The sequence below is a fragment of the Eschrichtius robustus genome, chromosome 3 (assembly GCF_028021215.1).
Source record: "Eschrichtius robustus isolate mEscRob2 chromosome 3, mEscRob2.pri, whole genome shotgun sequence".
NCBI lineage: Eukaryota > Metazoa > Chordata > Mammalia > Artiodactyla > Eschrichtiidae > Eschrichtius > Eschrichtius robustus.
This window is the reverse complement of record NC_090826.1, coordinates 50,819,322-50,846,003: the sequence shown is the minus strand read 5'-3', so window position 1 is coordinate 50,846,003 and position 26,682 is coordinate 50,819,322. Positions and strand designations below refer to the sequence as shown.

Sequence of the window (26,682 nt, the reverse complement as noted above, 5' to 3'; positions counted from 1 at the left end):
CTGAGCATTTGATCCAAAGATGCTCCAAGTTTTCTGTTTATTGAACACTAAAAAAAAATTGTCCATGGCTAACTCAGTTAACAGAGGCTTGGCTGAAGCTATCTGATGGTAAGAACAGGAGACCTAGAGTCAGACAGACCTTCGAGGTTCTCCTCCCATCCCACCCACATGCCTGAGCCAAGGTAAGTCTCACTGTGGCCCTTACATGGGGGTGGGAAGAATGTACGCAGCCATAGTTGTTGCGCACATCAAGTGTTGTCTAGGTAAACGCTGAGGTGGTGCCCAGATCGTGGTAAGTGTACCAGATTGGAAGAGCTCTTTATTGCTCTGCTTTTGAAATAAAAATTTTAAAATGCAGTCTTTCAATTAGCCTGGACTCAGTTTTGTTCTTTCTGGATTACATACAGATGACTTTTGACTGTAACCAACTTGAGTTTAGACCAGCCCTCCCACATCTTTTAAGGTGTTAGTGGTGAAGTCCATTAGGACCATGTGGGGACCAGATACAAGGCAGATGTTCAGGCCCCCGTCAAACCTACTGGTGTGAATCTGTCATAGTGGTGGTTGCAGGGACCCAATAATCTGCATTTTAACTAATTCCCTAGTTGACTACGCATACTCAAATTTGAAAACCACTACAATACGTAAATAAGGACAGAAATCAGATGTACCAACAAGCGAAACAAAAACCTAACTATGTTCAAATTAAAATACTCATTTTTTTGGATTATCTGTGTTATGATTTCGATTTACTACGGGTAACTGGAAATAGTGTAAATAACCTATTTTCTCACGTTGCCCCTCTATGAATTTTCCATTCTCAGTGTTCAGTAAACAGTCATTTCTAACCAAAATGGGAACAGAGGGAAGTTATGTGGGAAAATTTGTCATTGCCACCAACAAAATGAAGATGGAACATTCAGAAGTATGGGCACAGAAATCCTAAAGGGCTCTGGAAGAACACTCAGCAGCTCAGACTACAGTGAGCGTGGGCAGACTTTGTACATTCTCTGTTTGGATTTGAAGAGAGATGACAGGACCAGAGATAAATCTCCTCTCACAGAGACAGTGGCCAAGATCAGAGTGGGTAGGAGACAGTGAAAAGTAGCACTGCCCACCCTCAGGCCTGATGGATGAGTAACAACGATGCTGAGATACAGAAGTCAGAGGTGGGGAAATGCACTTTCCCTTCCAGCTATGCTTCTGCAGGTTGGGTAAGTGACGTTGCAAAGGTAGACGGCAAAGCCCTGGCAGCAAGTGGGTTATTTCCGAATTCCCAGGGACTGGGAAAATAAACATCTGCTTCATTCCATTGAAGTGAACACTTTTGTTCTAAGCTTAAAATGAGCTGGCATTTTTTTTTTTTTTTTACTGCTCTAACTGTTCCTTTGCACTATCACCCATTGGTATTACAAATCAGAGCTGCACTCCAAAAGGCAAATGCTTCATGTAGAACACTTGACATAGTTTTCACATGACAATCAGTGCTGAGGAAGCTATGTGAATAGACAGGGTTGATCCAACTTAATTTTAGCATCCAACCTCCTTGACTTGGAATTCTAGGCTTTTTACATTTGAGCTTCTGACCTGGAAGAGCTAACACTTAAGGGCTCACCATGTGTCAGGAGAAGGCGTCTATAAAATGCAACCGCTGGACGAGGCGCTACTGTCATTACCATTTACAGAGGAGAACTCTGAGGCACTGAGCAGCTGAGCAACTTGTTAATAACCAGTGGCAAAGCTGGGAGCGCAGAGCCCACACCATGGTACACGGCTCTGATTTCCCAGCCATCTCTCACTGTTCCCCTCACACTTGAACAGCAAGCTTCCCATACTGAAATGCTCCTTGATGAAGTCAGGCCGTTCCACACTCTGAAGTTTTTCACATTCTGTTCCTGCCTCTTGAAATGCTTATCCCGTTTCCACCTCCTAGGTGATGCTTCTCTCACTTGTCCTGGCAGAGCTAGTTGATCCATTCCCTGCCCTCTTGTGACACTTCCCTCTCATCTGGGAAAAGCAGCATGCAGGTTACAATGAGATTTTTCTGATGACAGGTCTGCCTTCTCCACCAGCTGCTAAGCTCCTCTAGAGAGAGGACTGGCTCATCTCTGGCAGCCCCAGTGCCCTGTATGGCATCTGAGGCCCATACAAGTATGGGCCTAACACATATTTGCTGATTAAATTAATTGCTACCTTGCTTCTTAAACCATAAAATGTTCCCTCACTTCACTGAGGTCTGTTTCCTCAAATGTCACCACTCTGGATTAAACTTTCCAGAACTCTCTGTACTGGCAGCAACTCCTGGAACTCTCCATTGCTTTACACAGACCTGTTCTTCATAACACTTAGCAGTACCTGATAAACACACATGCATGCCTATACACATACATATATACACACATATACCCACACATGCATAAACACATATATCCAAGTGTGTGTGTGTGTGTGTGTGTGTGTGTATACTGGCACACACACATATACACAAACATACACACAAGCATTCAGACGTACATACACATTTATGAGCATGCAGATATAGGCACATCTGTGCACACACATGTATACATGGATGCTCATACAGATATGTATAACAAATGCACACACGTGGACACACATAAGCACATGCATGAACATGCCCATACATGTGCATGTGTGTGCATACGCATGCATTCAGTGCATATAAAAATATACACATATATGTTTATATGTAAGGTTATGAACACCCCCAGCAAGATAGAAGCTCTACAGAGTAGGAACTTGTCTCTATTTACTACTATATCCAACACCCCTACAACAATGCCTGGCACATAAAAGGAAGATATCACATATTTGGTAAGTAAAGGAATGAATCTTTGAATTTCTCTTGCTCACTGCTATCATTCATAATGTAAATCAGCTGAGATCCCATTAGTCATACCTAAATACACATAGCACTACCAGACACCGTTCTAAGTGCTTTACAGATATTAGCTTATTTATTCTTCAAACAACTCTATGAGGTGGGTGCGATTATTATTCCCATTTCACAGATGGAAAAACTGAGGCATGAAGTGTCAAGTGACTTCCCAAGGTCACACAGACAGGAAGTGGATCAGGATTTGAATCAGTTATGTGTTCTTAATTACTGTTGTGTTACCTCAAGACTTTTTCATTTTCACTGTCCTTAGAAGTCACATTCCTATATCATGGCACACAACATGATAAAATTAGAGTTATCAAGCTGGGGTGGGGGAGATGATACTAAAAGATCTAACTAGAGACTAGTACAATGTTTCTATATCCCAAAAAATTTTCTTTCTTAGTTTCTCCAGACATCTATACTGGCTGCAGGATGCCAGGAGGCAATCCTCAAGATCCTCAGTGCAGGGAAAAAACAATCTTTTTTTCTCTTCACCCTTTATAATGACTCACATGAATGCTTAGTTAAGAGAAAATTGAAAACAAGGAAATTACCCAGGCCCGCGGGGAGATGATAAGGAAGCAGACAGCAGTTCAGATGTGAGGCTGCCGCGGAGGGGCGATGACTGGAGATGTGCATTTTCCCACCAACAGCTGCGGATGTGCAAGCCCCAGAGTAAACATTAGCGCTCAGGGTTGTTACATGGATGTGAAGCACCATGTGCTGAGTTTCTGTGCCATGAAAAACAGTGGACCTTTGGGGTAAGCCTACTCTCACAGCCAGTGACGCAAGTGCAATCTTAGACTTTGGGTCCCCAAACAAACACTTTTCCAGCAGTCTTCTACCTTTTGAACTTGGGGTGGGAAGTCCTCCTAACAGGTGGTTGGCAGCATCAGAACCTGGGGCTGGGTTATTCTGTGTGTTTTTGTTTTTGTTCCCAAGCTCAGCGAAGGAAAACAGCAGCTCATCTTTTCAGTCACATATTAATACATGAGTGAATAAGTAGAACATTCTGGTTAAAAATTCCCTCTGGATACCAGATAAGGTTCTGAAGCTGATGAGTTGGTCAGAGATTTGCTTGAAATCAGGGACTCTGGGCACAGGAACTCACACTGAGTCAACACGCTCTGCTCTGTTTAGAAGGAAGCACTTGCTCCACTGTTTGATGAAGAGTCTTCACCAAAGTAAATGTGAAATGACGGGGAGAGACAGATCAGCATTACAGTCTTGGATCCAATCCTTCCTCATCCTGTATCCTTAAGCAAATCCCTTCACCTACTGGAGTGTTCATTTGCTCAACCATCAATGGAAGCAAAAATACCAGGATGATGGTTTGAAAGTGGCAAGTCACTACACAGATAAGTTTAATATCAACATTCATTTCAACTTTAATCAACAAAAATAATCAACAAAATTATTATCAACTTTAGTATTACTGATCTCTCCACTACACAGTCAAAAAATAGCCAGCCTGGTCTAATAAGCCTGGTCTTATTCCCCGTGACTGGGAGAGCCCCAAACATGTGTGCTGTTTGAAGTATATTTTATTAAGTCCCTTCCCCAATCTGGGCCTCAACTCTCTCATCCATAAAATGGATCTAGAAACAAACCTACCTGGAAGAATGTTTAATAGAAGCTCTATCTTCCGTTTTAGATATAGACATATGTTTGTGTAATTATAGGCTAAGGTGAGTAAATGCACAGACATACCTAGACATACATAAATATACTAGAAGGGCAAGCAGGAAAAAGCTCATGGGCTCTGGAGTAAAAAAAAACTTGGACCTAGGATCCAACTTTATCATTTACTGAAATGTCACACTGAAACAAGTTATTAAACCTTGATATCCTTGTATATTAAATGCAGAAAACAATGGCAGCCCACAGTGTGGTTGTGAGCTGATGACACTGACTATTTAAGTGCCCAGCACAAAGCTGGGCACAGACTGAAACAAAAACAATTGTTTTGAACTTTTCAGAAGGAACTTGAAATGCCAGGTATTTTTATTATTACCAGCTTTTGAGGGAGACCCTTAATGCAGACTGTGACCACGAAATGGAAGAGACTTACTCATGAGTGGCTTAGAACAACTAGTTTACCTATTTGATAGCCAGCCAGGATCCTGACTGCAGCCGTTAAATGGGATATCATGTGTAGAACGGAATAACATATACGCACATACAGGGATGTATACACACACACACGTGTACATACATGCAATGCACATACAGCTGCACATATACATAAGCACAGGTGTGAATACACCCACTTCTTGCCTGTTCTTATTTTCCACGACGGATGGAGTTCCAGATACCCAAAACCATTCCCTTTTCCTAATTTGGAGATGGTGTGGCATAACAGGGGCAGGGCCCCTGACCAATGAATTAGGAGGCTCAGTTTCTAAATTCAACTCTGACGGTAATTTGCTGGGGTAACCTTGGATGACTCACTGTTTTTCTGGGCTTCAGTTTTCTCATCTGCATATTGAAGAATTTGATACAGAAAGTCTTTGAGCAACCTTTTAGTTCTTAAGCCTATGATCACTCATTATCCAAACAGGACTCTGTATATAAAATAAAGAAGTTAACCATTTCAGGGTAGGCTCATAGCTGCATATCCTGGGTTGTGTGGCACAGATTTAGAGAGGGGTAGGACAGTAGGAGGGGGCGGTAGCCCCGCAGGCCTGCATTTCTCCCTGATTTCTGACCACAGAAAAGAGCGGTCTCCCAGCTAAGGCTCATCCCTCACAGTCCAGAGAAGCGCAGTGTTCTGGGAAAGGCCTGGGGTCTGGGGACAGCAAACCGAAAGCCGTCCTTCCCCCCATCCCCTCTGCCCCTCACCAAGGCTCATGCGGCTGCTCTGGTCTCAGGCGGCAGTGGTTCTCATTAAACCAAACCTCAGCCTAACACAATAACCTTAAAATCGCACCAACAAACTCCTCCTCCCCCTTTCTGATTCACATCCAGGAACTCCCGGAGTCATCCTCGCCCTATCTGCTTGGGCACTGACACCGCTTTTCTCCTTCCAGATTGCCCCGGCAAGACTTTATCTGCTCTTCTAATCCCCCTCCTTACAGACCGTCTGCCTCTTTGGATCCAAGCTTCTCTTTCTTGTTGGACACACTCCCTCCTGCCCCCAGTTTCCGGTCCGAGCCTGGGCCTGGCTCCTTCTCAGCACAGCTGTGGTTTGGTCTGATTTGTCTACCTGAGAGTTGCACACCACTTCTGCTTCTGACCTGTGCGCCCAGTGCCAACCTGTCCCGCAAACCGTCTCCTCTGGGCACCAGGTGACGACTTCCATCCTATAATCGGTTTCCCGGCCCCGCCCCAGACACTCAGACTCAGGATCCTTCGCGGGTAGGCTGCTGTAGGTATCTATATATTTTTTAAAGGCTCCCCTACCTGGATTTAGCAATCCTTGTTTTGTATATTTCAAAATCCTCTCACTTTTATTATCTTAATTAACTCACCGATTCACGGGGGACTGACTCTGTGGGTCCTATGCTGAATGATGGGCAGAGTGAACATGATTTGGTGGGAAAAATGAAATAGGTGAAAGTGTGGCAGAAACACAGAGGAGGGAGTGAATCCTGGTTTCTAAGAGCAGGGTTCAGTTTGGAGACATCTCCACTGTATAAGTAACATGTAGCCTGACTGCTGACACATGAGTAGGACTGTCTAGGTGGGGAGCGGGGTCACCCCAAACAGAGCGAACAGCATGACCAAAGGCAAGGAGGCGAGTGTATATGATGTGTTGAAAGCTGGACAAGTGGTCTCATGTCAGACTCTGGGTAAGACGGAAGGGGCAGGAATCATCTTATACTCCCTAGTCTGAAGTCTTCACTCTACTGTCTTATCTCAACTATTTTCACTGAAGAGTTAATTTCACAAAGTCTATTTTGACAAAGTACTAATACATCAGTAAGACCCTTATTTGGGGCTGTGTTTTGGCTTCTACGGAAATAAACTGAATTGATGAAGGGAAATACTATCATTGGAAGGGTTTCGGTTTAGAGTAGGACTTCTCATTCCCAGCACTTCGAGGCGGGATAACTCTCTGCTTCGGGACTGCCCTGAGCTCTGTAGGACGTTCAGCAACATTCCTAGCCTCCGCCCACCACATGCCATACCAGTTCCTCTTTCCAAATGACAATCACAGAAATGTCTCCAGATAGCGCCAAATGTACTGTGGGGGCGGCTGGGGAGTTAAAATCCCCCCTGGTTGAGAACCACTGGTACAAAGAAAAAGAACAAGGGCTCTGAAGTCAGACTCAGGTTCAAATCTTGCCACAATACTAGCTATGTGATGGTGGAAATGTTACTCTTTCTGCCTTCAGCTTCCTCACGTACAGAATGGGAAATAACCAGATAGCCTTGTAGGATCATCATGAGAAGCAAGAGATAAAGTATATGAAGTGTCCAGCAGAGTACTTGGCACATGAAAGGTAGTACCAATAAGGGTAGTGATTCTTGTTTTATTAGTGTATTACTGTTATTATTATTATTAGAAATAAAGCCTAACTGAAGTTGGAAAGTTACAACAAGTAAATGAATTGCATTTTACCAAGAAGCAATAATAGGGCAGGAAATGTTGCAGTTACATTACAGACATCACTTCCTCTAGGAATCCTTTTATAATTCTTCAAGTCTCAATTCTGGGCCCATTCCATATTTTTCCGAAGCCTTATATACTTGGAACATATAATTGCATTGTTTACTTAATGTTTGTTTTCTCTACTAGACTACAAGTTCCCACAAGTCCAGTTCTCTCTCATATTCACCTTATACTCTCATCAACTAGTAAAGGGGGTCATCAATAAATATTTATTGAAAGACTTTCTTTTTTTAATACTTGTTACTCACTCAAATGCTACTTTAAGTGTCAAATTCAAGAGTAGACTGGAGCACACTGTAACAGATATGCATTCCATAAGGCATGGTGACTAGAAGTGGGAGCTCTGGAATCAGATAGTGTGGGTTTAAATCATGCATTTACCACTTACTAACCGTGTGACTTTGAGTAAGTTAGGTAGTCTTTGTGAGCCTCATTATTTCATTTAACGAATGGAACAAAATAATAGTATGTATAAAGTTGCTGTGAGAATCAGTGTTGCTCTAGAGCACTGACAACGGTGAGAAGAAAAGTTGGCACGCTTTACTGCTCACTGGAATTAACTATGTGTTGCTCCAAGAGGGCATGGACCAGAAGCTCCTTTTGCAAGACGGGCTAAACCAATTCTTCTGCTATAAGAAAGGAAGGAAGGAAGAGGAGAGAGGAGGGGAAGGGAGGGGAGGGAGAAACTCAAAATCCTCAATTTGGTTTGATTCTGCAACTCAGATGAGCAATTTAAGCCAAATCAACATCTGGCCTAGTGAGCAGTTTAAGCCAAATCAACATCTGGCAAAGAACCCAGTATCTGGAATCAGAGTGACGCTAAACCTAGGCACAACGTTTGCTCTTGGCCAACACCTGCTAACATGATGGGAGCACAAAGGACACGAGTTTCCAGACATCCAGGACTGGATCAGGGAGTGCTCAGAACAACTCATTCGCTTCATGGAGAACTGAGCCAGGTACACACCTAATGTACAGGGCAGCCGCCTCTGTAACGAGAGGTTACTCTACTTCTCAGTTGAATATCCATCCCTCACGCAGGGGATGCCATTCATTCACTCATTCACTAAATATGCACGTGTTAACGGTCCTCCACACGCAAAACACTGTGCTGGGTGCTGGGATATAAGAATGAAATGGCACGGGGCTCACTCTCCAAGAGTTCACAAACTTGTAAATGAGACAAAGTTGCGCACATAAACCTGGGTGATGTGTACTGTAAAGGAGGCAAGTCCCAGGCATCATGGGAGCGAGAGGAAGGAGGGCTTAAGTCAGCTTGGGGGAGTCAGGGAAGGCTCCCGGAGGAGACAGCCCGGCTTCAGGATGTGATGGAGAATCAGAAGCTGGTCTGATAAAGAAGAACAACTAGGGGAGAGGGCCTGAGACAGAAATCAGCTTGTTACTGCCGTTCAGGACAGCTGGGCTGCCGGAGCCAAGAACAGACCTGGAACAAAGTTACCACTATTTTTACAAGCTAGGAAGAGAGCAGCAGCCGGAGCCCTGGCCAGAACCACCCCCACAAAGAGCAAACACACCTCCTCCCGTCTTCTGGCTATCTGCGGGAGAACTTACGAACCAGCACCTTAAGTACAAAATGTTCTCTTAGCTTCGATTTCTATTCCCAACAAGTCCTTCCTCCTCTTTTTTCCAGAAACTGGAAAAATCATGAGCTGAGTTCCACTTGCTTCTTTGATCTTTATCCTCCCGTCCCAGGCCTCCCTGGAGACTGAGAGTCCAAGAGTCCTTCTCCAAAGCAGAATGCCGACCCCTCGTACCAGTCAGAATGTGGGGTCCAAGGTAGGTCACACCAGGTCAGCACTTGAAGGGACCGTGATTGTCAGGGGCTTGTTTGTGCAAGGCCTGGATGGCATCCAACTCCAAAGCCAGATTCTTAACCTGACACTTGACAATCTCTTAGCATGGAGTTCATCTAACCAGATCATGAGGTTGCTTCTGACCACAATCTGTACAGAATCTTAAAGTAGCGAATCCTGTGTTCTGTAAAAGAGTATTGGGGAAGGAAATTTAGGGCAGATTCATGGAAGGCAGATGAAGTCCAGGAGCCTGGGGTTCTTCTCCGACTGCCTATGCAAAGGGAAGACAGTTCTCCTGGATAGTAACTCAGGGAACTTCCATTTATAAAGCTCCTACTTTGTGCCAGGCACTGTCACTCCAGAGTGAGAAAAATTGAAGAAAGATACCTCATTATTGCGTGCCTACTATGTGCCAGATGCTACACCAGCTGCTTTACCTGTTTATGTCATAACACATCTGTGAGGAGGGCATCACTATCTTGTATGGCAGAAGGGGAAATTCGGAAGTGTGAAGAGGTATGATATTTGGCCCAAGGTACACAGGTAGAGAGAGTAAGAATTTAAACCCAGATCTTCAGATCCCACGTTCAGAGCCCTTATTACAGCATCATGATATGTCTCAGGGGTTAGTTGTCTCAAACCAATACTATTAAGTTACAAACATGCAGGCCAGGAGAGAATGAGAATTTTCTCTCCAAAAGGTGTGGTGCTTTGGCTGCTTGGTTCACTGCTATAATCTCCAGTGCCTAGACCAGTAACCACCATGTTTACACACATTCGGTAGCTATCTTTAGTAACTGCACGGCTGGATGGGTGGACGACCTTTTCAAGATTTTCAGGCCTCTCTTCTCTTCTACATTCTGAAAGGGGCATAGGCGGCGTGGGAAACAAGAGGGAATATTTGCTCCCAGGCCATCTCTTTTTCCCAGACATCCTAACCCTAAACTGGCTGTAAGGTGAAGGGGAGAGATGGAGGTATAAGAAGGATAAAACTTGGTCAAAGTTGCTCAGTAGGTCTTCACTGTCCCACAGCAGCTGAGAATCGCCTGCCTGGTCCCTCCCCAGCCACTGCTGGCCCCTAGGCTCAGCCCTTTAAGAAGCCAAGGTCCTAGGCCATCTTTCCACTTAAAGAACTTACTTTTGGAAAACACAAGGGAAACTCACTAACGTAAGTGCATTTGTGTTTTGTTTTGTTTTTATTTATTTATTTATTTTTGGCTGTGTTGGGTCTTTGTTGCTGCACGCGGGCTTTCTCTAGTTGTGGCGAGCGGGGGCCACTCTTCGTTGCGGTGCGTGGGCTTCTCATTGCGGTGGCTTCTCTTGTTCCTGAGCACAGGCTCTAGGTGCACGGGTTTCAGTAGTTGTGGCTCGTGGGCTCAGTAGTTGTGGCTCGCAGGCTCTAGAGCACAGGCTCAGTAGTTGTGGCGCACGGGCTTAGTTGCTCTGAGGCATGTGGGATCTTCCCGGACCAGGGCCTGAACCCGTGTCCCCTGCATTGGCAGGTGGACTCCTAAGCACTACGCCACCAGGGAAGCCCCATGCATTTGTGTTTTAGAGGGCAAAAAAAAAATCTCAGCCAAAGCTTCTAGGGGTAAAAATTTCTGCCACTGACCATCTCTGATTTAGGAAAAGAGGGGGGGTCGTTTCATGGCCTGGATTCCTTTCAGTGCGGTTCAACTTCCATCTCTGAGTGTCTTCAGTACCAGGTGCCTGTAAGGACACAGTCTCCCCTCCTAGAGGGCGCAGCGAGTCCTGGGCAGAAGTGAGAAGGTGTGTTTCAGTCTGTTCCTTAGGGAGGTCTGGGAAACTGACAAGGGAACCAGAGTCCTGCAAGTTCCCAAGGTGCAGCCTGCTGACTTTCAGCATGTGGTGGTCCAAGCCTAGTGCTTGTCCCCTGGGTGCGGGTAGATGACGGAGACTGCTGGCCCAGGGATAAGTGAAAGAGCATGATGGAGGAAGCTTCCCGGGCCTCAAGCAGGTTATGGGAGGTCAGGATTACTAGGAGACAGGAACACTCCATGTCTGTCTAGACCACAAATTCTCTTTGTACCTGTTCTTAAAAACCAAAATCATGACATTCCAATCAAAAGCAGACACTGCCCACACTGAAAAGGGAAAGAAACACCCTTGCCTATAAGCAGTATTTTCCAACCCACATGCATTACTGGCTGGTTACTATTTCTCAGGCACTGTGTTAGATCCTGAACACATAAAGATGAATAAGACAGACATGTTTGTAGATAGATGAGAGCTATCCTGCTCTGAAAATCCAGAGACCATGCAGAAGAACTAGTCACTGCTTAATAATCTGCTGTATAAGGAAACAGATTAACTTTCACTCTACAGGGTAGGGCTATTTTATCTTATTCTTGCCTTAATGTGACTTTATTCATTTAATAAATTTATCAAGCACCTATAAGAACCAGACACAGCTCAGCACAGGTTACACAAGATGAGTAATACAATGCCCCTGTCTTCAAGGAGCTTACAGTCTGGTGGAAAAGACAAGCAGATAAAACAGCAATTACAACACAATCATTTCTTCCATAGGGATAGGTAAAAGTGCTGAAAGAAGGACAGCTTAGAGAATTTCAACATAAATGGAAGTGTCTTCCATGGAAAGCTACACAGAGGAGAAAGCATCTAAGATGGGTTTTCAACTTAGAGTAGAAGTTAGCAAGTGGGCAAAGTGGAGGACCAGTCATCCTAGGCAGAGAAACACATGTGCAAAGACATGGAGGTGAAGATGCATGGACAGAGTTCTGGGAATGCAGCTCGATGAAAGCATTTAAATAGATAACTCTTGTCTGTAATATGAAGTAGGGACTAAAATATCTTTCAAAGTTTTTTTGGACCGTAACCCACAGTAAGAAATTCACTTTCATCATGGCCCAGTATACACACGCACAGACACATAAAATGGAAGTGGAAACGTAAGTTCCACAAAAAAGTGCTTACCCTTACTGTGCTAGACATACTCTGAGATTTTCTACTCTGGTCGGTCCATTCTATTCTGAAAATCCAATGGTCATGGTCTACTAAATTGATCTCATGAAGTTTGAACCATAATTTAAAAAGAAACGCTCTTAGAAAGAAAGGCTAGGAAAAATTTGGCTACAGTTGAAGTGAAAAATATTGAGAATCTGAACAATGCCTCCCTCCCTGCCAAAAAACTGCAATAAGGATGAAGAAGAGGATAGAGTTATCACACTTTACTGTAAACCTTGTCTCATTGTCTGCCTTCCATTTGGGGATGAGATCTTGTTTGTTTGTTTGTTTGTTTTTAATTAACTTCACTGTCCCCCAGCACCATGCTTGGGACATACTAAGTGTTCAATGGGTCTTTGATGAATGAATAAATGAATACAAGAATGCCAGGTTGGAGACTTATTTAGAAGATGAAATCAGGGATATACCGAAGTAATTGGACATCGCATATAAGCCAAATATATTATGAAAATAAAATTAGAATTGTAAGGGTTTTGGAGTATCTGTAGAAGAAAGCAGTACAGGTAAGTACACCATCATCATCCATGCTGGTTGGAAGTTAATGTACCTTTATCAAATTTTCGGTAAAGGAAAGAACCACCCAGATATTTATTCACATCATTTTTTCTATTATTTTATGGAGAAATTAATAAAATTATAAATGAATCCTATAATTGAAGAAAAGTTCTACAATTCTACCCACGTGCCTAACTGTTAAAGGTTTTTCTTTACTGTATCTTGAATCACCAGCTCTCAGTCTTCGCTTTAAAAATAGAAAAGGAGTGTCTTTGATCCTGAGGAGAGTTTGAACACAGTGTTGGTAGTGACATGGAGTAAGAGATTACCTAGTCCTCCCGCATGGGCATCAATTAGTGAAGCTGCCACTGCAATTCCAGCAGGAAGGCCAAGGTCCTTTGCTGCCTCTGGTGTGAGCCCATTTCCAAGAGAAGTTCCAGGAGGCAGCACTTGGTTTCCTGGGTAGACAGGAGAAAAAATAAACACCTGTCAGTTTGAAAAACACAAAAGCAAACAGAGGGTTTTCTTAAGAGAACCTCTCTGCCCCCTCCCCTCCTCTCCTCTGCCTTTTCTCAGCTTCATGAAGATGGAAACCATGCAGCTGCGAAGAGTCCCTACACTCATTTGGTATATGTCCTTGGTTCCCAAAGGTCATGCTCTGGGGTGCTTTACAAAGCCAAGAGCTCTACGGCATCTTTCAAATCAGAGAAAGATTCCATTCATGAGAAATTCCAAAAGATACAAATGTGCAGTGGCCTCTTGGAGCCTAGGTTGAAATGGTCAAACTGTTCCAAACGAGCTTCCTAACACAGCAGCCCTACCAGCACACCTTACACACACACGCACGCACGCACACACATTCACACATCCATACACACTCCCTGATTAACGTATATTCCTAAAGAAGTTGAGAAAATTTACTTATGTAGTTGCTTCCTATCAGAAGATAAGGGAGGAAATTATTTTGTTTCAACAAAGAATTTCTTAAAAGTTTTTCTCAGCTGGAAAAGAGAGCCCAGTCTAAACTTTGCAAACTTTACAAGGCTGCTACTTGCACAACCACAGAGTACAATGTGAATGGTGTTCTTTGGAGTTGTGCAATGCAGTGACCCTGATATTTCGGGTGACCTTGAATTCCTGCAGTCAGTCAGGCCTTCAGTTAAGAATTTATTGATTGTCTTGCGCTGTGTGGGCGCTGTGTCGCTGTAAGAGGCGATCCTTGCCCCCGACCTAGTTAGGGAGATGAGATCAGGACACAGAGAACCATGTAAGTCATTAGAGAATGAAGGGATCCATCTGCTCCCAGGTGTTCAGCAGGGGCTGAGTCACGCCCTCCACCCACCCCAGCCAAGGAATTTATCGTAAGTATTTCTGCACTGCAAGAAGGGTGGGGCTGGACCTCTATATATGCTAAGATCCCTCTGAGCTCCAAGGGTCCAAGATTCTGAATGTGTGCCATTTGCTCAGTGCTAAGATTCCTGCCACTTGTCAATTGTTCCATGGAGTTCCAGGGACGCACAGAGGTGCTGCAGGACTTCTGCGGGTGGAGGTGGCGGGGGTGGGGGGGTGGTTAGAGAGGGAGGCAGAGGGCGAATGGCTCACGACCTCCCCTAACTGAAAACAAAGCTCCTCCACAACATCATTTTTATCCATTTATCAAATTCTATCCAAGTTGGAAAAAGTTTAGCTAAGAAAAAGAAGCAGAAGAAGACTGAACCCGCTGCATGGCTTCTTAGAGTGCCACTGTCCAACATGTGAGTCACTAGGCACATGCGGATTGAACATTTGAAATGTGGCCCGAGTAACCAAGGTGCTAAATTAATTTCATGTGAATTCATTTCCATTTCAATTTCAAAACTGATAGTTCAGTTACTGAAAAACTTCTAAGTACGTTTGGAACAACTTGGGCGTGCAAATCTACTTTTTCAACGTTAATTTAAGAAATCTAAATCAAGTATTTACAGTGAAAATTGAGAGTCTGAATTGAGAGGTACTAAGTGGAAAATACACATCAGAAGTCAAAGATTTCATATGAGAAAATGAATGTAAAATATCTCATTAATAGTTTTTAGATCAATTATATATTGAAATGATATTTTGGATATATTAGGTTAAATGAGATATATTAAAATTAATTTCACTTATGTCTTTTTACTTTAATGTGGCTACTGGAAAATTTTAAATTACATATTGGCTTCTATTATATTTCTATTGGACAGCACTGGACTGGAGGATAAGGTCCAGATGCTCAAGTGATGGGGTGGAGAGCACAGAGAGCCTCTAGTCTGCTTTGCATGCACAACCAGCAGAAACCTGGAGGAGAGCAGCACCCTTAGCTGCGGACAGCCTGGCTCTGGACACTGTCTCAATCATGTCACTATGTCTACTAGCTAGCACATACAAGGCAGCATTCCCATTCACTGAGCACTTCTATTCACTGGGGACCGTGCTAAGGACATGTCATGCATTTTCTCACTTTATTGTCACAATAACCCTATGGGAACATACCCTACGTGGGTACTGTTCTAATCTGTCCCCACTGCACAGATGGATGGGGAAAGTCACTGAAAGTGTTGGAGCACAGGGCATGGATTCCACTCTGACGGATACCAAACCCGTGCTCTTATTCTTTACATTTACATTCTGGTGCAGCTTCTAAGTGAATGAAGGAATCAAGAGATGTATTTGTAGAACAAACATTATGTATGTTTAAAAAGTGGCACCATTTAGAAATCCTGCCCACTACATTTCAGATTTTTTTTTTTTTCAGGGTGAATTTTCACAGGAAGGTCAAAATGGGAACTTCTATTCCACCTTCATCCCCAGTCCTCACAAACACAAAGGCTGTCATTTTCACTGAAAAAAAAAAGGTTCAGAAGAGAAAAAGGATTAGCAGGGTGGGGTACACTTCCAAGCCTTTTGGACAGTCATCTAGAAAGAAGCCTTGGCTGGCGAGGTGCAGAGAGAGGCCTGGGCTTGCAGCCATAAGATCTGGGTTCAAATTACATGCTGGAGGAGCACAGGTAGATTTCCCAGCAGAGGCAGCATCTTGAGCAAAGGCCAAGAAAGAAGGGAGACGGCCAACCGGGCTGACTGAACTGGCACATAAGCTGGGGTGGGGCCCAGCAGGGGGTGGAGGAGGCCTATAAGATTGGAGAGAAAAGTAGGGAAATCCAGACTAAGGTGTTTGAATTTATCACAAAGATCACTGTAAGCTTCTGAAAGAGCATTAAGCCAGGGAGTGAGCTGACTGGATTTGCATCTTTTTTTTTCTTTTTTTGAAGTAGAGTTGATTTACAATATCGTGTTAGTTTCAGGTGTACAGCAAAGTTATTTGGTGATACATATATGTATATATCTAGATTCTTTTTTTCCACTCTTTTCCATTATCGTTTATTACAAGATATTGAATATACTACCCAGACTCACAGACATGGATCTGCATCTTTTTAAAGGTCTCTCTGGCAGCACTGTAGCAGAGGACAGAACAGGGTAAGGAAAAGCAGTAGTGAAGCTATCTCAGTAACCAGAGAAAAGACAAGGGCATTCGTTAACGTTATTGGCAAGTGAGATGCAGAAACAGAGGCAGATAGGAGAGATTTTGTGGAGCAAGAAATTGCAGGTCGGATGGACTTAGAGTCTGTCATACAGAGTGAAGTAAGTCAGAAAGAGAAAAACAAATACCGTATGCTAACACATATATATGGAATCTAAAAAAAAAAAAAATGGTTCTGAAGAACCTAGGGGCAGGACAGGAATAAAGACGCAGACGTAGAGAATGGACTTGAGGACACGGGGAGGGGGAAGGGTAAGCTGGGACAAAGTGAGAGAATGGCATGGACATATATACCCTACCAAATGTAAAATAGATAGCTAGTGGGAAGCAGCCGCATAGCACAGGGAGATCAGCTCGGTGCTTTGTGACCACCTAGAGGGGTGGGATAGGGAGGGTGGGAGGGAGACACAAGAGGGAGGGGATATGGAGATATATGTATACGTATAGCTGATTCACTTTGTTATACCGCAGAAACTAACACAACAGTGTAAAGCAATTATACTCCAATAAAGATGTTTAAAAAAAAAAGAAAAAGAAATGGCAGGTTGTGGTGGTTGCTTGGATATGGGGAGTATGGTAGATAGGGAGCCATCACCACCTGGATCCCCATTAAGGATGGACCTGCTGTCCGGTGGGCAGTCAGGTCAGCTGCCAGCTGTCAGCAGACAGCTGCCAGCTCCTCGAGTATCATCTTGATGAGGTGATGCCTTTCCCAGGGCGGCCACACCTAGAGACTTAGCAGAGTGGGATCAGAGGGCTCTGATGGGCACCACTCACTCCAGAATACTCTGCCAGGTCGGCCAAGGTCTCGTGGGACTTCATCACATTTGAATTCTCCCTCCACCCAATCCTACTCCAGCCCCCTTCCTTTCACAGGTGGCAACCCCTAATGACCATCTTATAACCCCCAAATCTGTCTCAGCATCTGCTTCCAAAGAACCCGACCTAGGGCAGTAAGCCAGGCTTTCTCCTCCATCCAGTCGTCTAGGAACAAAAATAAATATGCACGAAGATTAACACCCTCTTGTGAACTGGAACCACAGCATTCAGGAACCGTCTATCTGGACCCCAAGCAGGAAGAAGCTTTGTTTAGCTAGAGCCCAAAGGGAAACAGCTTGGCATGAGAGAGGATGATAGAAACAGGCGGGAATCTCTGAGAATTCATCCCAGGAAATCACACTTTATCAGCCAGAAGTGCACTGGGGACCAGAAGAGCTGTCAGAAGCAGGCTTTAGTGTGTCTTGACGACTTTTCCGGAAATAATCCTCCTTTCGCTCTTCTTTCACCATAAAATTAAATTAATCACAGCATCGGTTTTCCCAGACTTAATGAGAACTTCACAGCCTCAGCATTTTCAGTCTCTTCCCTTCTTCATTCAACCATTTATTCACGCATTTTAGCAAACATTTCAAGAACAGTGGTAATGAGGATGGCCCCAGATATTTTCGATTACCCTGTGCCCAGATCTAGGTGCTGGCGAATGAGTGAAAGAGGAGCTTCTGACCTCAGAAGGCTCACACAGTGGTCTGTGCAAACCAAGGCTCTCCAGACTGTAGATGAAACGCTCTCAAAGGGGAATGTGCGTGGTGATCCCAGAGCACCGAGGAGGGACGGTGAGGGTGGCCCGGGGGAGAGCAGGAAATCAAGATGAAGGTGACATTTGAGCCTGGTCTGGAAAGACAGGTGGCACATTGCTGGTTTCAGCGCTCGGGGAGATGGATGCCATTAGAGTGAAAAGCGCGTTCACCATAGGGAGCCCCAAGGGACACAGAGTGTTTGAGGCGTTCATATGTTTGCAAAGAGGGCACCAGGGAGGAGAGAAGACCTGTGGCCTCCTGGACAAGAGAGGCAGCAGGGGACCTCAGGCGGAGCCAACTAAGGCCATGTAGCCTGATGACCAACAGCTTTGAGCTCTCTGTTTATCATTTAAGAAAATAAACCTGCAGCGAGAAAGGCGAGAAAAGGAAATCATTTTTATTTTTAAAACAACAGAGCCAACTGAAAAATGCAGGCTGCGAAACATTATGTAGAGATGACTTCCTTTTTTTAAAGATTTTTTGACATGGACCATTTTTTTAAAGTCTTTATTGCATTTGTTACAATATTGCTTCTGTTTTATGTTTTGGTTTTGTGGCCCCTGAGGCATGTGGGGTCTTAGCTCTCTGACCAGGGATTGAACCTGCACCCCCTGCATTAGAAGGCGAAGTCTTAACCACTGGACCACCAGGGAAGTCCCGGAGATGACTTCTTTTTAAGAACAACAACAAAGATGTAGATGGACTTATTTGTAAAAACACAGTCCCAGGGAAAAAATACAGAGAACAGGTTTTCTCTGGATAGTGAAATTATGATTTTTTTTTTCTTGCTACTAACCTATACTTTCTTTTTTTTTTAAAAATAAATTTATTTATTTATTTATTTATTTTTGACTGTGTTGGGTCTTCATTGCTACGCGCGGGCTTTCTCTAGTTGCGGCGAGCGGAGGCCACTCTTCGTTGCAGCGCGCAGGCTTCTCATTGTTGTGGCTTCTCTTGTTGCGGAGCACGGGCTCTAGGCACACGGGCTTCAGTAGTTGTGGCACGCGGGCTCAGTAGTTATGGCTCGCAGGCTCTAGAGAGCAGGCTCAGTAGTTGTGGCTCGTGGGCTCTAGAGCGCAGGCTCAGTAATTGTGGTGCACAGGCTTAGTTGCTCTGCGGCATGTGGGATCTTCCCGGACCAGGGCTCGAACCCGTGTCCCCTGCATTGGCAGGTGGATTCCTACCCACTGTGCCACCAGGGAAGTCCCCAACCTATACTTTCTAATTGTTCTACCTTGAACATGTGTTTCTTGTGTAATATTTTTGAAGGTGTTTTCCCCCTTAAATCGGTGCAGGGTGAATAAATTGGGGCACATGTATTCAGCAGAATCCTTCATAGCCATTAAAATGAATGAGGAAGCATTAAGATATGGATTTGGAAGGGAGTCCAAGATAAATTAAGTGAAAATGGCAAGATGCAGAGTAGCATTCAGAGTATGATCCCATTTATGAATTTTGTTAGAGGACACAGAAACGTAAGCACATAACGCTTTCAGAAAAGTCCTAGAAAAATACATAGAATATTGTTACAGCGGGGACTGGGATCCAGGGCAGGGCGCTCTTCTCTGTCATTTGTGCTTCTTCTGTACCTTGGCCTTGTATTCCTTTTGTGATCAAAAGAAACTAGTTAGGTTAAAATAAAAGCAAAATTAAAGTAAGGAGAATACCGCAAGCCTTTGCCAAATCCTGCTCCTCAGCCTGAAGGCAGGGGAGAGGCCCAAAGCCAGTTCACTTATTTTCTTGATCTGGTTGGCTTCTGTTCCTGTGAACACACTCTCACCTTGGGGTGTAAAAAAGCAATTGCTCTGAGGGCTCTTGGGCTTTTGTCCACTGGTTCCCATTCTGATGGGCAGAGTTGGCGTGAGGGTCACGAGCTGGGGCCTACAATTAGCCGGTGGTTACAGTCGCTCTTCACAGGCGGGGGTTCTATTACACCAAATCTTCCCCTACCAGTTTTTCAATTATCTATGACTAATGAGCACTTTGGGAACAGTTTCAGACACACACATAATCCTCTTTCCTGACGTCAGCCGCAGAAATTAATGACTGTGTGGATTGCTGGGAGACAGAAAATGCATTATAATGGTCAACAGAACTGTTATCCCCTCTAGGAAGGGGGAGCTGGGGGCGGGGTGTTGTATTAACTGGAAGGTTCAGTGTTCCTTTGTATTCCTACAAACATGAGACGAAATCCAGGGGGAGAGCTGGCTCAAAGCCCGTGGAAATGTCAGAGAGAGGTTTGGGCGTGGGTGCTATGCAAGCCGGTTCCTCCTTGTTTGGCACTGGACCCCCCCCATCCCCGCTTAGTTTTGCCAAGGTCAGCAGGCCAACTGGATCAGCTGGGACAGTTCTAAGTGACATCCTGCCCTGCCTGCAGAGTGGGTCTCTGAGTCCTTTCAGATTGAATCCACTTTCAATCTGGTTTCAAGGTGGGAGAACGAAAACCAAGACCAACTTTCAAACAATAGGCTGGAGTTATTTCAAAAGAATGTTGTGGTTTCTATGAGTTTGTTATTTCACATGGGCATACTATGTGCTGGGGTAGTTTCAAAGATGTGTAAAGACCTGGTCCAATTCTGGTAGAGCTCGAAAGTTACGTGAACCACAAACCCTCAGCTAAACAAAACAAAATACTATTGTGTGCTCATGGCTGGCAGTAGACTGGCTATGGAAACTTATTTTTAAAAGAACTTACAGAATCAGGGGCTTGATGCATACCTAGCACCTAAATTCCTCTACAGAGATCTTACCTGGGCAGGTTGGCTCACGGAGTTTTCTACACCTGGAACCACAACTGATATAAGACTGACTGAAAAACATTCTAGTAATTCTTGCTCCTGAATGGGAGGTACACATACCCAGAACTATTCACTCAGAGAAAGTAATGAAAAACTCAAACCTGACATGTTCTGCCACCTGTTGAAAGACATCTTCCAAAACATTAAGTTGTTCATGTCCCTTCATTTTCCTCCTAAAAATAATCTTGTTTTAACTAGGAATTATGTTCTATTTTAAATTACTGAGTAAATAATTTTCTGATGATATCCTTAGCATTCATCATTCATTAAAGAAATGTTTACTGAATACCTACTATGTGCCAGGCACTGTTATCGTGTTGACAATGAATTAAAGAACAAGATAGATAAGGGTCTCTGCCCTCATAGGGCTTACTTTCAGTAGACACTATTCCCAGCCAATACCTCTTCTGAGTAATACTTTGTAACTATTATAATCTTGTAAGCTCTTCTGTGATTTGGACTCTCTTTTTTATATTTTTATGTCCCTAGCCTTCTCTTCTGACCTGTAGTAGGTGTTCAATCAATAAACATACCATATATTTTAAATCAAATTTTAAATAACCCTTATGCTATGTTTTGTTTTTTCCCTGTGTCTATCTCTTTCCTTCTCTCCTACTAGACAGAGAATAGCTCAAAGACAATTTTATTTATCTCTGCATTCATTTCCCCTCCCCCTAGCACCTAGCAGTGTCCAGAACATAAGTTCTCAGTAATATTCATTCAACTGAATTTATAGATTTCTTTTAGAAAGAAAAGAACATAAAGTACAGATCAACTAACTTAGACAAAAAGATTACACACACACACACACACACACACACACACCCCAGGATGCTGAATATCAGCAGTTGGGAGAGTCAAGAGCAGAGACTGGATTCAAGTTTAACTCTTGAATACTGCTGAGACAAGGAACATGTTCCCTAATCTAATCCCCACCAGTCGTACACTCTCATCTCTCTAACTCGGGCACAATATAATGTATTAAGGCTTATGCACGTGCCTAGAAAACGGCTGACCAGCAGGCCCAAGCCTCTCACTAGGTACAGTGATGCTATGGTGACAAGACATTGTGGATATCATCCTTAGTGAAATAGAGGCTCTCAAATTCTCTTTGCCTGGTCAAGTCCGATTCAAGAAGTGGATGGTGGTCAACTTATAGGTGAAAAGCCCCAGGTCTTATCACTAAGGAGGGACACCAGGCCAAGGGCTTCGGACTTGTTCTAACAAGCAATTGGTAACCACTATAGGTCAGTGAGCAGAGGAGTGGCTTGTATACAATATACAACTTGTATTTTAGGAAGATAAATATCCTAATAGTGCCTATTTATCAAAACCTACGGACTCTCAGTCACCGTTCTTAGCATTGTTTAGTTGCTATCGACTTCAATGCTAGCAACAAATCCATTAGGCTAGTGTTAGAATCACCATGTTACAGTTGTAGAAATAAACACAACAGAAAGGTTACATAATTTATTCAAAGTCACCTATCTGATGAGGGGCACGGTCTGGGTTTCAATCCAGGATTCTCAGATTCCAAAGTCTGAGATCTTTCTACTGTACCACGTAGATTCAAAGGGGTAGATATTGGAGCCAGGGAGAATGATCTCAAGTGTGTGTTGACTGTCATGGATACAAAAGGAGGAAGCTTCATTTACAAGAGGCTCCCATGGTGGGTCATGTCCAGGAACATGAAATCCCAGCATGCTGAATCATCTAGCTCCTTCCTTTCCTCTCCTAGGCAGGTTTCAAAAACAGACTTCAAATGGCCCTTAGGGACCATCAACTTCAGTGTATTTCTTTTACAGCAGAGAAAACTGAACCAAGGAGAAAGGTGGGTTCCCTGGGGTCACTCCCTGTGGTAGTAGAGTCTGGACTGAACCCTAGGGCTCCCAACTAGAGGCAGGCATCCTCCACTTCTCCATACTCCCTGCTGTGACAGTGCCATCCTGCCCCCTCCCCCAATGGGAGCAGGAGGCTCACCTAAGTCAGAGTCTAAGTCACGGGGAGAACAGGAGAGGTGGCAAGGATCCAGTGGATTCCAGCGGTGTAGGTGGCCAATTCTGAACTAAACAGAGCACAAAGTGCAGTCTTTTTAGCTTGAAATCATCCACTTTGACACCCACAGTGACCTAATTCTCTAGTTAATTGCTGATGCCCTATTTTGTCCTCACCTAGCCTAAGGCCACCTCCAAAGAGCCTTTCCTGGGTAGATCATAATTCATCAGTCTTTCCTCTACAATCCCACAGCATGTTTCTTGGAATTCCATCATTCTGTTCTACATAATGGCTTTTTTCCTTGTGCCTCCTTCTTCTATTTTAGATTCTAACTGCCTTGAGGGTAGAGCTCTTTCAGTTTATCAAAGCACTCAGGAGGTCAGGTCAGGAGGTGGGCAGGCTTGGGTGGGGATCCTGGCTTTACCAAATCACAGGGCTTGTGACTTGGGCAAGTGATTCAATTGATTCAATTTCCCTGCTGCAGTTTCCTCACCTTTAACAAGGGTACAATAACGCTATTTTTCTCCCAAAGAGGTTGTGAGAATCAAACAAGATGATACATATAATGCACTTTAGGATGCTGTCTGCCACATGGCAAATGCTTGATTAAATGTGAGGTGTCATGGTTACTATGACTCCATACTGCTGGTGCATGGGATATTGCCTGGCACATTCTGGCTGAGGTTCTTATAAAGCTTGAGGAGAGATCCTCAATGTTAGGGCATGTAGAGATATATGCTTTGGGGGTTATGAGAGCAAACTGCAGAAACTGTGAAAATCTGTTAAAATATTCACAGTGATGGAATTCAGTTTTCCAGCACAAAAAGTGTCTCCCCATGGTCGTGTCTCCATGGCATGTCTCCAGAGTGAAATGTTTTAAAAGCGCTGAAGGTGTTCCCTTCAGAGTTATTTTAAGGACCAAATGTTTGCTTCAAAAGGAAAAGTTATGATTTTGTCAGCAAAACCCTTGACTGTTAAGATGACCAATGCTTGTAAGAAACAGACAAACAGTTCTGCCATGGACAGCTCCCCCACTGCTAGGGGAAGGCAAATTCAGGAAATATATGAAAATATTTTGGCTGTCATTATGCTGAAGATATTACCAGATTTAGAGCAGTGGTCTTGCCAGTTTTATTTTCTTTTTGCACGATCCAGTAAAATATAAAAATCACATTAAAAAAACTGGGGACTGACATAGGGTTCTCAATTTTTTATTTGGTCCCCTAGATTCATTAAAAAAAAATCCTAGAATCACGATCATTTGACACAATGTTCTATCACTGAAAAAAAGAGAAAGGAGATGATCTCAAAATAAAGGACATTCACTTAAATACATTTCCTTTTATGAATTTATTTTCTCATCCTATCACACACCAGTGAACACTTTGTCGGGGCCAGTGTCGGCCTCTAGTCTAGACTACTGTTTGCAAACTGCTGGTTTACAAAATGATAACAGCCTTCTAACAATGGGGGAATCAAACAGCAAGCTCTCACATGACAAAGTCAGATGGTGGGTCTGGTGTTAACCGCACAACGCCAAACATCTGGTGATTTGAAGACATCTGGGGCTTTTCTATCATGTAGACCAAACATGATTCAGGTAATTGACCAATTTTTTTACTTCCCAACCAGATGTCTTACTTTCATATAAATGAAGCCAATCTTGTACTTTCATGTGCAAATAAGCTAGACATAAATTCACCCCTGGAGGGCAGAATTAATTGCTTATTCTCAATGGACATTAAATTACATATTATTTTTTCTTTTTTCCCCAACGATTTTACCTTTGAAAAAGGTTTTCCACCTTTGTTTTGAAAAGCATACACTTCATCTTAGGCGTGTTCTGCCTTTTTAAAATGTTTCTTCCTTATTGTTATTATTTTTTTTACAGTGAGGCAGTGTGCTATAATGAAAAGAGTGTGGTCTTAGAAGCCAGGATGAATTGGGTTCTAGTTCTGTGCATATCCCCACCCTCACACTTTTAAGTGTCTTGGAAAAAGTTACTTAAAGTCTCTGAATTCAGTTTCTTTGCAGATATAAATCATAAATGCATCTATAAGGGACACTGTGAAGACTTGAGGTCATTCATTCCTACAATGTGTGTTGGGCACTTACTCTGTGTCTGTTCCTGAGACACAGTGGAGGACCACCTTGCTGTGCTAGGGGCTCTGTCAAGAGCACAGGCAGGTGCTCAGGTCGGGGTGCTATTCAAGTCCCGCTTAACATGCTGGAAGGACAAGCACACTGTCCAACAAGGGCACTGCCAAGATTCAGGGTTTTTTAATGAAAGTACGAGCAACTCCAACTGAAGCTAATTCTTAAAGGGAGTATCAAATTTGTAAAAGGAAGAACCTGTCTGAAACCTTTCCTCTTCTTTTGCAGCTTTCAAGCACACACTGGAATTTGCTCTCATCATGTTTGTTTAAAGAATTCATGTGGTTATCAATGACCCTCCACCTTCAATGCCGTTGTCCTGACAACCAACCATTTACTAGACAGAATATGGAAAGCAGACGACAGTGTGTCCCTTTGGTCAGGTTTAATAGCAAAACTCAACAATACAGAGACAATATTAAAAGACCAGGGTCTTTGTGTTTTGAGATCCTTCAAAGGGAAATGAATACACAGATACAGACAGGCAAATATACATATAAAGGAGGAGAGGGGAATGTATAGGGAACTCAACTGGGCAAGGAGAGGCTGCTATGAAGAACTCAGTTTAACAGCTGTTTAATAGCTGTTGTGTTTCAATAGCCAAGCTACAAAGAAATATTGCACATAAAGGCAAAAAGGGCTAAGTTTGTTGTTGTTGTTTATCCTAAGACGTTAGATTCTTTCACCACCAAAGCCCAGAAACATCTCAAATATATGAAAAAAAAAATGGAATGTGGCTATGGTTGTTAAACTTTTTTCTAAGGACCAGAACTTTTTTTTTTCCCCCCCAAATGGCATCAGTATATAAATCCGATCTGGTTCAACTAGAAAAGGAAATGCCCCAAAGTGACGATACCCTAGCCCTGACACCTAAGAGACATCCAGATTTGGGGGGCTGAGGAACAGAGGTTCTAATCTAGAACTTAATCTAGAGAGGCTGCCAATGTGGAGGCATTCTAGAGGGGAGGGGTGGTAATTTGGAGCTGTAAAACTGTAAGTCTCTAAGGCTGTACTGTAGAACAAAAGCTGAAGAGCAGAAAGTGTCCACTATTTAACCACAAAGACAATGACCTCATTCTGAGTGAAGGAGGATGCTGGCACTGCAGGACCCACGGGGAGGAGTGGAATTTGCCAGGCTGCCATTGAGCCAAATGTCAGAGTAAAATCCCTGAAGCCCTCAACCATGTTGCCATGGGAATTCAGCAGAAGTGTCCAAAAATGATGCTCTAACTTAATGTCTTTTAAGTCTCCATTCTAGGTCATCCAGTATGTATGTGGCGGAGGGAGAAGGCTCATGGAGATTTTGGGAAAAATGCTCAAGTGATAAGAAGATCAAGCTTTGTACATAAAACAAAATCTGATTTCTCCATTTTAAAGTCTCATTCTTTGGACACAGGACCTGGGAGACTGAACAGACCTTGCGCAAAATGAAAAAGGTTGGCCCAAAGCCCAGAAGTGTCACCAGCCCTCTCATCCTTTCACAACGGCCAGAGGGACGGCTCCCAGAGGGGGAACCGAGGGCAGAGGAAGCCAGCCCAGATCTCCAACAGACTTCAGTGCCTTCAGCTGGGAGGAGAAACAGACAAACTGTGCAGGACTCTGCCTTTTGGAGAGACTTTGGGGATTGTACAGCCTCTGGAAGGTGATCAAGGGTGGACATCCATGGAGGGGGGTGTCCATGAGGCCAGTCCACCAGGCCCTGGCTTGAATAACCAGAATTGACTATTTTTTTAAACAAAAATAAAGATCACAAAGCTATTATGCACC

The 26,682-nt window shown here is 43.6% G+C and overlaps 1 protein-coding gene across 9 annotated transcripts in view; it reads right to left on the bottom strand.

The window, feature by feature from the left end:
- Positions 1 to 26,682, bottom strand: part of FGGY (FGGY carbohydrate kinase domain containing) — a 415,080-nt gene that overhangs the window by 191,337 nt on the left and 197,061 nt on the right. For 8 of the 9 annotated variants that reach the window (XM_068539986.1, XM_068539983.1, XM_068539982.1 and 5 more), the window contains one exon: positions 13,165 to 13,293. In XM_068539986.1, coding sequence (XP_068396087.1) covers positions 13,165 to 13,293 — 129 coding nt within the window. Of the gene's footprint in view, positions 1 to 3,456; positions 3,598 to 13,164; positions 13,294 to 26,682 lie in introns of those variants that run through there. The other variant, XM_068539992.1, reaches the window with a different exon arrangement.